At 38.8% G+C, this 14,257-nt stretch overlaps 1 protein-coding gene across 8 annotated transcripts in view; it reads left to right on the plus strand.

Moving 5' to 3' along the window:
* The window catches only part of SORCS2 (sortilin related VPS10 domain containing receptor 2), a 581,186-nt gene that overhangs the window by 348,830 nt on the left and 218,099 nt on the right, over positions 1 to 14,257 (plus strand). For all 8 annotated transcript variants that reach the window (XM_048942849.1, XM_048942847.1, XM_048942852.1 and 5 more), the window contains one exon: positions 8,542 to 8,641. In XM_048942849.1, coding sequence (XP_048798806.1) covers positions 8,542 to 8,641 — 100 coding nt within the window. The remainder of the gene's footprint in view (positions 1 to 8,541; positions 8,642 to 14,257) is intronic.

The following is a 14,257-nucleotide window of genomic DNA, read 5'->3' on the forward strand; positions in this document are numbered from 1 at the left end:
TGTTTGGGAATATTTTCCTTCTTTACAATCGTGCCCAGATATTCCCTCAGTTCTTCCAGGCATTTAGCTTCAGTGGCAGAGAAACACAGTCCAATCATTTACAAAAGATGGATGTATTTACCTTTCTACAGCGTTACAACCTGGCCCTGTAATTCACTCCCTACCTCCTCTCACCATGAGCCATCATAAAGCTGAGGTCAGCACTTCAGCAAGAAAAGTAAAAACTTCCACAAATTGAGTCAAAGAAGAGTTTCCCTTACTGGAGTTTTAGTAGCCAACTATTACAATTGGCAATGCCTATTGCTAGAGGAATACACAATAATGTCTGATAATGTGCACATAAAATTTATTTAAGTATTATCAGTTATTTTTTTAAATTTCTATGTGTTCTTGTTGCAGCAAGAAATCTTGCTGTTCAGAAAGCACAAGGCCAAATTCTCTTTTCTCATATATCCCAACATCCTTATTGCCTTCCAAGGACTTGCTTGACTGTTTCTGGGAGAATAAAGTTGTTTCAAAAATATTTCAACGGTGTGTAGTGGTTTAAATAAAAGTCCTGGGCTATAAGAAATACCTAACATTTTTCTGTGGTGGAGAATTTTAATGTTCCATTCAAGCTTCACAAGAAAATGTTTTTAAACCAATGTATTTCCTCAAAGAATGTCAGAGTCAAATGAGAAATTTTCCTTTGTAATTACTTTATTTCCAATCACAACACTCCCCAAAAAGGAATCATACGAGAAGTGATACGAAGTTTTCTGCTTCTGGCAATCTTCTTAGTAAATGCAATTTTTGAGAATTACATCTTAGCGTATCCCTGTCTTCCTCAGTGTGTCTTGGCTTCCTTGTCCCTGTAACACTGTGTTATATGGTTGAGTGTATTCAATGCAAAAAACTCTGTATGTTGAGTGTGGCTTCACAGAGTACCTTTTTGTATGTGCCACCAGTGGTTTCTGTGCCTTTGGAATTGAATTAATACAGCAAGGCATTAGTTTCAAAATACATGTCCCAACTAAACTAACCATTTTCGTGAGAAAAAGTGGTGACTGCAGCTAATGGAAACTAATGCAGTGTTGTGGAAGCCTGTAAAATATGAAGCCTAATTATTGGAGCTGTGCAGCAAAGTAATGAGGAACTTAAAAATGTAACTGATAAGCAGCTCAATAATAGGGTAATGAGCAGGATGTTTGTGGTATAGTGAAGGACTAATGAAGGGCTGCAAAAGATAACTGTGGTGGTGTACATCAAGGCAGTGCAAAGCAGGAATGTTTAAATACATTTATTTATGGGAGATCCGTAGCATATATTGAAGACACAGTACTGCTATCTGTAGGAGTTTAAATGCATGCATGTACACTGTACAAAATATACAGTGTATAATATTACTTATAAATAATAAGCAAATAAAAATGCATGATAAATCCACAGCAGAGGATACCAGCAAGAGAAAGCGTGATATGTAGGGAAAGAAGAATTGTAACTTAAATTTCTGTGTCAAATATCACCCTCATTGCAAGAGAGCGTTAACTTGCCACCTTCCACGTTCCCTCAAAGATACCATCAATTTTCTGTACTGTGCTAAGATTTTGCCTGGGTCAGTCTGAGACAGAGTGAGATTGCAAAGTCTGAGATTGGAAATAACTTCCTGCAAAGGCAATTGCAACATCAGGACAAAGCACTGCAGCCTGGCATGCCAGTATGGGTCAGTCAGACCAGGTCCTGTGTAGCACTGAGGAGCAGATTGTCAGTCCTATGTAGCATTGTTTAGCTTTTGTCTTTCATTTTTAAGCACATTGCAAAACAAGGCAGTACCTTCTTCCTTCCTTGTTTTGAAGTTAGTAACCATAGTTTCCAAGGGAAGACCTGTCTTGCTGAAGTAGCCAGCAGCCTCATTCTTACCTTTTTTTTCTGGCTACGTAGGAGTGCTTTTCCCTCTCAGGTCAGACAGTTGGGTCAGGTACATTCTAGACATTCAGTGGAAGTCCAGTTCTAGACATCGTGACATTTTGATCCCCCTTGAGTTCTAATTGGGCAAATGTTCAGGTTTTGCTTTTTTTTTTTTTTTTTTTTTTTTGCTTTCTTTGGAGTTTTTGGAGATAGTATTTTACAGTCGGATGTGAATATATATTTACAAGTTGCTGAAAAGTTACCGCAAATAGCTGCTTGTCTTTCATTTTGCTTGCATTTAATGACTGACACTGAAGGACTCTTCATGTGTATGTAGTATGGAACCAACTTCTATATAAACACAGGATTGTACTATCTTCTATACTTATTAGAGTAATACAGAGCAATAGCACTTAACTTCATCAGAAAGGATGTTGTTAGTTCTTAAGAATCTGGCTAACATTATCAGTAATGGATTGGTGAATAAAGCCAGGATAAATTCATTTTCATACTGCAAAAGGGAAGAAAAAAAAAGTAGATTCTGTATCATCTAAATTTGAAGTAGTGAACAGTTTATCTGTTAGCTCTTACCTGCACCATGGCACACATTGACTGCTTAGTGTAAAACTGGAGATTAAATCAAAGAAACATTTCTATAATTTTATGCACTGCATAGCATGTGCAAGACAACCAGAGGATTAGACCAGGCCAGTGTGGGTTCAAAAATGGCAAGTCTCCTTCTATGACTGAGTGACCAGCCTAGTAGATGAGGAAAAGGCCAGCATAGTCTACCTATACTTCAGCAAAGCCTTTGACGCTGTATTTCACAGTATTTTGGAGAAGCTGGCTGCCTTTGGCTTGAACGGGTACAATCTTTGCTGGATAGGGAATAGACTGAGGGGCTGGGTTAAATCCAGCTGATCATGGGTGATGTACCCCAGGGGCTATTACTTGGGCCTACCCTATTTAATATCTTTATTGATGACCTGGATGAGGGAATTGAGTGTACCCTCAGTAAGTTTACAGATGACACCAAGTTGGGAGGAAGTGTCAATCTGCCTAGGGGCAGCAAGACCCTATGGAGAGGGATCTGGACAGGCTGGATTGCTGGGCTGAGGCCAATGGTGTGAAGTTCAACAAGAACAAAGTGCTGGGTCCTGCAGTTTGGCCACAAAAACCACAGGCAGTGCTACAGGCTTGGGGCAGAGTGGCTGAAGGACTCCCAGAGGAAAAGACTCTGGGGGAGTTGGTCAAGGCTCGGCTGAACATAAGTCAGCAGTGTGCCCAGGTGGCCAAGAAGACCAATGGCATCCTGGCATGTATCAGAAATAATACAGCCAGCAGGAGCAGGGAGGTGATCATTCACTTTTACTTAGCACTGGTGAGGCTGCAGCTTGAGTATTGTGTTCAGGTTTGGACCCCTCACGACAGAAATGATGTTGAGGCCCTGAAGCATGTCCAGAGAAGGGCAGCAAAGCTGGTGAGGGATCTAGAGGATGAGTCTTAGAAGAAGCATCTGAGGAAAATGGAATTTTTTAGTCTGGAGAAGAGGAGGCTCAGGAGATACCTTATCACTCTCTACATCTCTCCGAAAGGAGATTGTAGCATGGTCAGCCTCTTCTCCTGCAAAACTAGCACCAGGTCTAGAAGGAATGGCCTCATGTTGTGCCAGAGGAAGTTCAAATTGGATATTAGGAAGAATTTATTCTCCAAAAGAGCAGTTAGGTACTGGAATGGGCTGCCCGGGGAGGTGGTTGTGTCAATGTCCCTGGAGGTGTTCAAGAAAAGCTTAGATAATATACTAAGGAATATAGTTTATTGGGGAAATATTGGTGGTAGACGACCACCATATTGGAAATTGGAAATATTGGTAGATGTAGACGACTGTACTAGATGATATAGGAGGTCTTTTCCACCTTGATGATTTTATGATATAGTTCATTTGGTTGTAGAATTAATCTTCAAGGAGGAAAGAAAAAGGTAATCTGATTAAAATATTTGCTAAGTGTTCCAACCATTGTCTTTCTGGTGCATCTCTTCAATTCACTAAAAATAAAAGGAAGAAGGAAGTGTTTTCAGTTGACAGTTTCTTTGAGTATTAAATTTTACTTGGGATTTTGCCATTTTGACTTATCAGATATTTTTCCTTAGCATCTTACCATCTACATTTTAATGTTTGCTATATCTATTTTACTATATACTTGTAAATAACTTTTGGAAAGACAACTAACATAAATATTGTAGGTGTGAGTTGTCAGTGGAGAGCTGTATATTGATAGTGAAGTTTGGACAGGCAAGCGTTTGATTCACATCTGTTTTGGTATCTGCTGCATATCTTCTCCCTCAGTGTTTGAAAGGTGTGCAGACTCAGAGTTTAGGTATAGCTGTAAGCTGTACAAGGCATAGATTTACTTTAGCTCAGTTAAAAAAAATTACGTTTTAAGAGAGAAGATCCACGGTTCCCCAGAGTTCAGGGGGTTTTGAGTTTTCTTGTTTTTCATCAGGGTAATTTTTTGTGCCATTTGGAAGGTTTTCCAACCATACTTTGAGCTCACTGTATTAAAACAAGATAAAAAGACATAATTCTGTCAGTGCTGTAATACTGTTTTATTTTAGCGATTGCTATTTCAACACAGTGTTCGCAGAGTGACAAGTGGTTTTTCCTTGAACGCAAAGATGAATAATGACACATACTTCAGCAGATACATACACTTCCAAAGAACCTATTACTTAGTGGGAAAGCCTGTCAGAAACAGGTTGCATTAGGTACCTTGGTTTGGTCTCCCAAGCAGGGGAGGCTGAGACCTCATGGCAGCTGCAACTCTTCAATGGGAGCAGAGGGGCAGCACTGATCTCTGCTAGCTGGTTACAATGAAAGAACCAGAGGAAATGGCATGGAGCTGTGTCAGGAGAGGGGCAGGTGGGGTTAGGGGAAGGATCTGCACCAGAGGGTGGTGGGCATGGCCCCAAGCTGCTGGTGCTCAGGGAGTGCTTGGGCAATGTTCTCACATTTTGGCTTTTGGTTTTGGGTGATGCTGTGTGGAATCGGAAGTTGGACTAATAGGACAAGGGAAAATGGCTTTAACCGGGAAGAGGGGAGATTTAGGTTAGATATTAGGAAGACAGTTTTTAATCGTAGGATGCTGAGGTGCTGGAACAAACTCCCCCAAGATGTTGTGGATGCCTCATCTCTGGAGGCAGTCAGGGCCAGGCTGGATGGAGCTCTGGGCAGCCGTGGCAGGGGATTGGAACTGGATGGGCTTTAAGGTCTCCTCCTTAAGCCTTTCAGTGATTCTATGACTCCGTGGTCCTTATGTGCCCCTTCCAACTCAGGATGCTCAGTGATTCTGTTATCCACATATTCTGTAGCTATTTTTGCATGCTTGGATAATTGGCAGTTTGAAGCCAATTTTAAAGCCAAAAAGCTTTAAAGCTTTTTGTATCCACTGAAATGTCTCACAGCAAAAATGTCAATGCATCCACAGCCCTCTGAGTTGTGAGTCAGGCCCATGGTTAAGAAACCAATCCTTTTACTTCTTGCTTTGGTTTATAAAGTTCTGCTATTGTGCTCCCACTGCAAACAAACTGCACTATGGAAGGATTTTTCTAAAGTCTCCTTTTACTCCTTGTATCATAAGTGTATCCTCTTATCATTTTACCTTGAAGTATTTTTTCGTGCATTTCTAGAGAAGAAAGAAAATACTTTTTCCTGATAAGTACAAAACGTTTATGTGTTTTTTTTCCCTTTATCTTTTTTTTTTTTCCTTCTTCACATTTTTGACATAGTACGATCGTGATTTTTTTGCAATAGAAAAATAAAAACCAAAAAATTTACCTTCTAATTTGGTACAAAATGCATTTTGTACTGCTACTTAATATATTCCCAAAGCAGGCATGCACTGTAATCCCAGAATTCATCCTCCCCAACCCTGCAGCTGAGTTATTACAGAGGCTTCTGTTAGTTAAATGTTAATTCTTTATATATGCAGAGTTGGGGAACAGGGAACACATAGCTCAAGTAAAAAAGTTGTGGTCTGGAAAGCCAACTAATCTTTTGGATGGTTCTTCCCTTGTGCAGTGTCCTTGAGCTACATCCTCTTGTACGTAGATTTCTTAAGGAGCAGCTGATATTCTTGGGCTACCTCAAGGGAAAAAAGGTCTTTGAGTATGAATAAATTTTTCTATAGATCCACTGATATTCTGCTATCAGCATGGAGCATCTTTATGGATATGCATTATCCTATTGTGTCAGACTGGAATTAGAATTCTCTTTTTTCCTGATTTTTTTTCCCCTTGAGTTAGCTCATTTGTATGGAAGAAATTAATAACTTTCACTATAGTTTTTCTACCTTTCTCTGAAAATACCTTTGTTAACTAAGCATCCTTTTTTGATATAGCTTTCTTCTTTCTTTGTAATACTTTTTATAAGTAGTAAGAATTAGAATAGGAAGTTTTAAACTGGAACTTTTTATCCTTTTTGGCTTCCTCCCTCTACTCTTTTCATATCTTGATGCAGTTGCCATCCCCATCACTCTTGTGGTGTCACTCTCCAGTGATCCCACTGTATTAATCCTGGAATTGCCTCTTCAAGGTAAATTAGATCATCTTTAAGGTTCAGAGAATGATTTCAGGATTTTATTACTGGGCAAGCCACTGACCTGATATTATTTCCTCAAAGAGAATATCCTGGGCTTAGTTTCCAGTATGCATACTTGTTCTTCATGATTTCAGTACATCTGGCTGAAGTCAGTATTTTACTCTTTCCTTCAATTTCTTTTCTGTCAAACACCTCTGGCAAATTAGGTTTAGCACTGTCCACCCTATTCCCCTTAGAATTTTAATTAGCTTGTTGCTAAATACCCAGTGCAGTGCAATTGTATGTATTTGATTTCTACATCATTATTTGTCTGAACCGAAGTACTCTGATTACATTAATTTTTGTAATGCACTGTTATGTATCTGCAAACAAAACTACACTATGGGTCAAATCTGTTTGGTTATGATTATAAAATAGATATACTTTTGGCTTCAGACTCTGAGTATGATCCGTGTTTCACGGTCATTTTGTGCCCATACACAGGGCAGGTGAATAAGGTATATACACGTGATTATTTACTTTTGTGCCTTTGGGCATAATCTAGACATATCGTAACATTTTGCAGGTGGTAGGGAAGCTGGAACTTGATGATCCATGAGGCTCCTTGCAACCCAAGCCATTCTCTGATTCTGTGATTTTGTGCCTCATGTTCTTGATGATGACAAAACCATAAAAAGCTACTCCAAGACCACAGCTAGAAGTTCTTGCAACACGTGGAGAATTGGACGAGTGATAGCTAAGTAGTCATCTCATACCACGTGTCCTCTGGATTGTGACCTTCTTGGTGGGATGGGGACATAGGCAGATGGAGGCCAGGTGCCCTCCTACAGGCAAGTGAGGATTGTTCTGCTTTGTGTAGCTTGAAGGAGATCTGCTCTGAGCCACCTGTCAAGGACATGGTGAACTAGGGATTCCTTGTCTCACTTTTCCCTCTTGCTTTACTCAGTCTTGTCCATATGAACATCAGCAATAAATCAGCTGTGCGAGGAGTATGCAAGAAAGAGCCCAGTAAGGAACAATAAAAAGTGTGTGACCAAGAGATACCTGGCAGGGCATCTTCAGTCCTGTTTAAAAAGAGATGGTTATTCCAGTGAGGAGAATGTAGTGCCATGGAAGTTCACCCACCAACCGTCTGTCTTAGGGAAAGCTTCTTGCTGGAGAAAAGGAGAAATGCCTTAGATGAGTCCCCTCCAAATAAGAAGGGAAAAATTGTAAATATGGAGAGACCATATGGTGTAATTTGATGCTATACAGAAAAAATGAGGCTTCATCCAAAGTGATGGAGTTAATTTTGGATGTGACTTGCTTTGAGTTTTGCTTATTAACATTTTGCTAAACTAACATTTTACTTGATCATTGATTTTATACCTGGCACTGCAGATGCAGGTACCTAAACCAGATGTCATTTCTTGCTGTCAGGTTTCCAGGAATTCAAGACAGTTTCTGCTTAGTGCTCCAATTTATAATATTCATAGCTTAGTGTGTGAGAAATACCGATGGTCAAGTACCTGCTTTGATTTTATTTATTCAGAACTATACTGATCCTCTGAAAAAGAACTTCAGGAGTAGATACTTGTGTCAGTACCAGAGCCTCCCAGATCTTAGGCCAAATTCTTCTTTACACAAAACCAGGTTCTGAAATTAGCTATTCTTTTTTTCTGCAAGGTTGAGCAGCTTCCGTTAGTATTCACATACAAGCCTTTGCTCTGCTTAGCAATTTTTTCAAGACTTGTGGGTGGGTGGTGATGGAAAATTGTATGTTTTGTGCTTCTGACACTGCTGTGGATAGTGACAGGATGAAAACCAGCATTGCATAGACTGTGACATAAAGACAGAGCTAGTGATATCTTTTCAGATCTGGAAAAATATTCCTATTCTGGCAGGTTTCTCTTAATACCTAATGAGCAAAGAAGAGAACAAAAGAGTAGCAGAGGAGTAATGAAAATGGATAGTTATACAAAGTGAGCTTTTATTTGTTTATTTACTTATTTTCCTCAGAGCATTTCTGTGCTGAAGCCTTTAGAAGAAAGTACTTACAGATGTTTGATTTCTTACAGGTCCTCAGATTTTGGGACATTATACACAAAGTTGAATCTACAGCCTGGGATTGCCACTGTTATTGACAATTTCTACATTTGTCCCACCAACAAAAAAAAGGTATGTGGCAAAAAATGGTGTTTTATACTGCAGAGGAAACTGCAACTATGTATGTGAAATGTTTTATCGGCTTTAAAATATAGGGGAATGGTTTTCACCAAGTAGCTGGTCACCCTAATTTCATCTGTGATGTATCAGACTGGAATATTTCCTATTGTTGAATAATATACAAGGGGAAAAATGGCATGAAAGCTTTTGTGGCCACTAACTTCTGGGGATCGGTTTTCCATAGAGTTTTCCACAGAAAGGAAAAAACAAATGCTGTAGGTTTTCAAACATCCACACAAATGTTGGGTCAAGCATACAACCTCTTCATTCTTTTTATATGATTTCAAAGTCCTTTTGGATGTTCCTGATTATTAAGTATAGGAATGGGACAGTCTGTCATTTGGAATGATGTTTATCCTCTACAAAACCTTAATTAAAAAATAACAAACACCTCTCCTTCAAGCTCTTTCTTAAAAAATGTTCCCACGTCATTACTGAACCAAGAAGCTTTTCATGGCTCTTTAAAAGATTGAGTGGACTTTATAAGTGAGAATGAAATCGACCCATTGAGTATATTTACAATGGATGCTATATTAGAACCAACAAGAAGAGTGATTATGAGGAAAAAAACAGTAACAACAACCCTTCTATGTCTGCAAAATTTAAACTGCAAGAATAGAGAAATACATTGTGAATAACACAAGCGCAGTGGGTCTTTTGTGAAGTAAGAATTTTCTCTTGATAGGGGCCTTTTAACTACAGTGTAATACAGAAGAATTGATTTCATGCAGAGGCCAGTGATTGGAAGGACAGTCCTAGTTGTGATTATCTGTCTGTTCTGCTTAATGAAAAATCAGTGGAATTTGTTGAGGCTGCCTGGATGATTAAGTACATATTTCATTTCTCTTGCAATTGTGACTGTTTTGTGTGTGTGTGTGTGTGACCAAGCTATACTGTGCCTAGGTAACATTTTTTTAATCTGCTTCAAAGTTAGAAATTATTTCTTGGAGTGGAACTACTACCAAACACGTGAAGATTCTGCGCACTGTCTGTCTCAAAACTAAGATTTACTGTTTATTTCAAGTCCAAAAAGAATTTTTAAAAATCTTTACCCATTTCAGTTTCTGGATTGAAAGCTAAAAGGTTGAAAGCTCAGTGGGAAATTTTTCCTATCTCACCCAGGTAGAGCATAAAAGCATGTACAGTGTGTCAGTGACTGTGTGATTGTGCCAGTTGTCTGGCAAAATAAACAGTGTTAAGATCACTGCTGAATTTCAAGCCTGAAGGACTCACTGAGTTTTACAAAAAAAATCTCTTAACACTATCTTAGAAAAACCTGTTTTCTACACAAGTCAACTTGAAGACCTTAGAGATATAAATTCAGTTTAGTGAACTACTATTATATTGCAATCCACTTCTTAAAGAGTCTTCTTTTTTTGGTAGTTATTAAATATGCTATTTTTATGTTGAGTTCTGCTTCTCAGTAGATGGTGTTCAGTAGTATGCAAAGAACAAAAGCAGAAGATCAAAGGATTTCTAGGATCTGCAAGTTATTCCAGAAGGAGATACGTGTATACATGTAAATGTACATATATGCCCATGTAAATGGTTATAATAAAGCTGAAAGGATTCAGATCAAACAGTGTAGCTGGTATCTTCAAGCTGGTCTTGGAGGGGTTGGGGTCACGCATAGCAAGTAAGTGGGAAATCTCTATGTCACAAGAACTTTGTCATTGGACACAAACACTACCAGCTGATTTCACAAAAGTCATTTAGAAAGATGGAAGAAAATTTCTTCCTTACCTATGTTCTCCAGCGCAGTTGCGTTAGGACAGAAGAAAACATTTGACCTGAGCAGAAGTCTCAGGATTTGACTCTATCCTGATATTACTAGACTTCAGGTTGCTGTGGTGTGAGTTTTCTTCAACCAGCACACGTTTTGAAATATGCTGAAACTGGGAGCTGTGGTGGAGTGCTGACTGTGCTTCCTGGCACTGAGCATGCACTTTAAATTTAAAGCATAAGTAGTCCCATGCTATCACTTAGTTTTTATGGACTGGGAATGTGCATGAAAGCAAAGATAAAAGCCATTGACAGGGATTTTTTGAATACTTTGCATATTAAATGTTATTCTGTGCTTCCATTTTGTTTACATGTTGTAGACCTCATCTGTGGAAGAACTGATACTGCAAACATAATGCTCCGCGTTTGTACCTCATTGTCATCAGATCTTTAATCTCATCTGATTTTCACTCTGTAGAGTTTAGGTGTTTTGTCAGCCCTTCTCCTTCTGTAGTCCATAGAGAAACTTGGGTCCCTCTTGGCAGTTTATCCTATTAAGGTCATAGTTTATTGCACTTACGAAAGTAAGACTGAATGGTCTTGTATGTGACTTCGTTACTCTAGTGGGTGTTCAGTGAGTTCAGCGAGTTCATACAGAGAGAGATTTTTTTTTTTTTTTAATGGAATTAAATTAAATATTTACAAGAAGGCTCCAGTCTGGTTCTTAGGTTAACTTTATTTCTTCAGGTTTATCTCTGCCTGTATACCAGCTTTTGGAGTGCATTAGAGTTTCACTCAATGTGCTTGCAGTATTTGAGGTAGAATTACACCATAAAGACCAATGGACTTAAAGTGATCTTGATACAGAAAATGTGAAATTGTACTGAAAATTTTTGAACCCTATGAATTGCTCATTTGTACTTTTTTAAGATGAGTCAGAAAAAAAGATTTGATACTTCTTATCTTCCCTGTGTCATTTGTCAAGCAGTTAAAATTCCACAGAATCATAATGGTGTTTATGATTAAGTGCATTTGCAAGTGCAGAGGTTAGAACCAGACAGCACTCCATGGAAAAGGGATTGTATTCAAACAAAACACAGTAAAGCATTTTCAGCATAAGCTATAGGAATGCAGGGGACTTTCAAGTAGCTGGTGGAAGGGAGGAAATCAATTTATAAAGCCCACTGAATCCATCAGAAGTGTCATGTTTGTTTTTCTCCATTACTCTTCTACAAGTGAGTTGCGATGTCCATAGGTCTGCCAGAAGAATCGGTATGAAATTATATCAAGATCATTTCTACAAAATCTTTTGTACATAGAGTTCTCTCTGTCTGGGTCTTGTTCTGTCTGAATGCACCAGAATTCTGATGTAATAATTGTGTTGCTGTAGTTGTCATAGGACTGACTCTGGGAAAGCCAGTTTTGACAAGAAATGACGACAAAGCTCTGAGAATAGAGCTTTAGAGGGCTTTGTGTTGCATTGAATAGCCTTTTTAATGAAATCATGATGTGAAGGTGTGAGCTGTGGCTGTTCTGGGTGTGATTGAAAACTGAACTGTTGTCAGGAAGTAGCACAAAGAGGAGACATTCACTCCTACCTGCAAAAGACCATGTAGGCTCACTCTGAATTGCTGTGGGACACTAATTAAAAGTTTACGCTTCCTGAGTATATATTATTATTTTAATGCTTTATGTTCCAGTTGCTTTTAGCATGGTAGAAATCTACAACCAGAGCCAGAGAAACTATTAATCATGTTGTTCTTAAATGATGCTGGAAAGTTGTAGGGTAATGAGTATGAGATCTCCTATGCAGCCTCTGACAGTAAATTCTGAATTTGAAATTCTTTTTCATTGATCAGTGACATAAAGTAGTCAGTCTATGCAGTCCTTGAAGTGCTGTGCATTGATAAGGGATATTCTTGTACCTGAAACAACCGAGTTTATATAATTATCTTGTTTGCAGTAATTACTCTGTGCTGATTGTATCAAGTAGTGCAGACATTCTAGGATGTACCACAGCGAGAATATAATTGGATCTGTATCCTCTGTTTTCCGAACCAGCATTATAACTGTGGTTGTGAAGAGATGCACACAGTTCATGGAATAGAAAGTTACACTTTTCATAATGTCAATCTGGAGTCAGCTAAACAAAGTAAATTCTTTTCATAGAAGACAAAAATTAGAAGATTCACGTACACTGAGCTAAATTCATACCAAAACGTAACATTTTTCTAGGTCATATATGCTGCTTGGTGTAGAAGTTACATATTTATTTTAATTCAGTATGAAATTGATGGGGAGGAGCTAAATGAAAATGCTTTTCCCACATTCAGTACATATTTTAATTTTCATTGATGCATATGCATTTGATGCATCCGTTGTTTTGGATATACACTTTTTTGGAAAGTAGCAGATAAGCAGTGTATATTCAAGATTTTCATATTAACAGAAAATAAATGTTTATTGTGTCTGTGTTACTAGATAAATGGGTTGAACAATTACATTCTGATCTGTTGCAATAACCAATAGCTGCATGATTTTCCAAAGTAAGGAGCAAGATGGCAGTTGCGTCCTTTTCTTGACAAACCTTGCAGAATACATAAAATAGTAATGAGAGTATAGGTTATCCTGACAATATTTTGTGTCTTGATTCTTTAAAAATTGTATACATTACATGTGATAGCAAAATGGTATTTTCCACTGCTATAAGTGTTCAAGAAGCATCTGGGTTGAGCAACATTTGTAGTCATTAACCGGTAAATGTGTTTTGTCCTTTCAGAGCAGAACAGTTGGTAGTGGAAGGTACCAAAAAGCAGCATGGTTGCGTTTACTTGTAAGGAATGATTGTACTCAGGATATTGGTTTCCTTAGAGAGAATGCCAGTGTGTCTAGAAGCATACAGTACAGAATTATCTTACACTTTTTATAAAAGTTGTCTCAGCTAAGAAAGAATGTCTTTCAATAACCTGAGTAGTTTCTTCGGGAAGGTTTCACTTTGAAATTGCAGGATGGCCACTAAGATGACCGGAGGGCTGGAGCACCTCTTCTGTGAGGAGAAGTTGAGGGAACTGGGATTGTTTAGCTTGGAGAAGAGAATGTTTCGGGGAGACCTCATTGTGACCTTCCAGTACTTGAAGGGAGCATATAAACAGGAAGGAGAACAGCTGTTTACCAGTGTGGATAGTGATAGGACAAGGGGGAATGGTTTTAAACTGAGACAGGGGAGGTTTAGTTTGGATATTATGAGGAAGCTTTTCACACAGAGGGCGGTGACACACTGGAACAGGTTGCCCAAGGAGGTTGTGGATGCCCCATCCTTGGAGGCATTCAAGGTCAGGCTGGATGTGGCTCTGGGCAGCCTGGTCTGGTGGTTGGTGACCCTGCACATAGCAGGGGGATTGAAACTAGGTGATCATTGTGGTCCTTTTCAACCCAGGCCATTCTATGATTCTATGATTCTATGATGATTATGTTCTTTCCTTATAGAGAGTATCACCATTCAGTTTTATTCTGATAGTGCACTACCAAAGTACTGATGTAGCCCGACTACTTAAGTTTGCTTCAGACTTCCATCCAGGGCTGTCCACTCATCCTCAGTTTTTCCAGATGCTTCCAGAAGTATGCCCGGTAATCCAAAATATATCCCACCCTTATATATTTTAAATATATATATATATTGCTACTAAGTGCCTTCCTGGGAGAGGCAGTCCTGCGCAGAAATTCCAGGTTTCTTCATACACAGCTGATGAGCAATTGCCAAATTGATGTCCACTCCAGAAGAGTGTTATAAGGAAGTGGAATTACAAAGGCTGAAGAAGTTGAGTGTTAATTGTCTGTACCATCCAC

Source organism: Lagopus muta, chromosome 4 (genome assembly GCF_023343835.1).
Source record: "Lagopus muta isolate bLagMut1 chromosome 4, bLagMut1 primary, whole genome shotgun sequence".
In the NCBI taxonomy this organism is placed as follows: Eukaryota; Metazoa; Chordata; class Aves; order Galliformes; family Phasianidae; genus Lagopus; species Lagopus muta.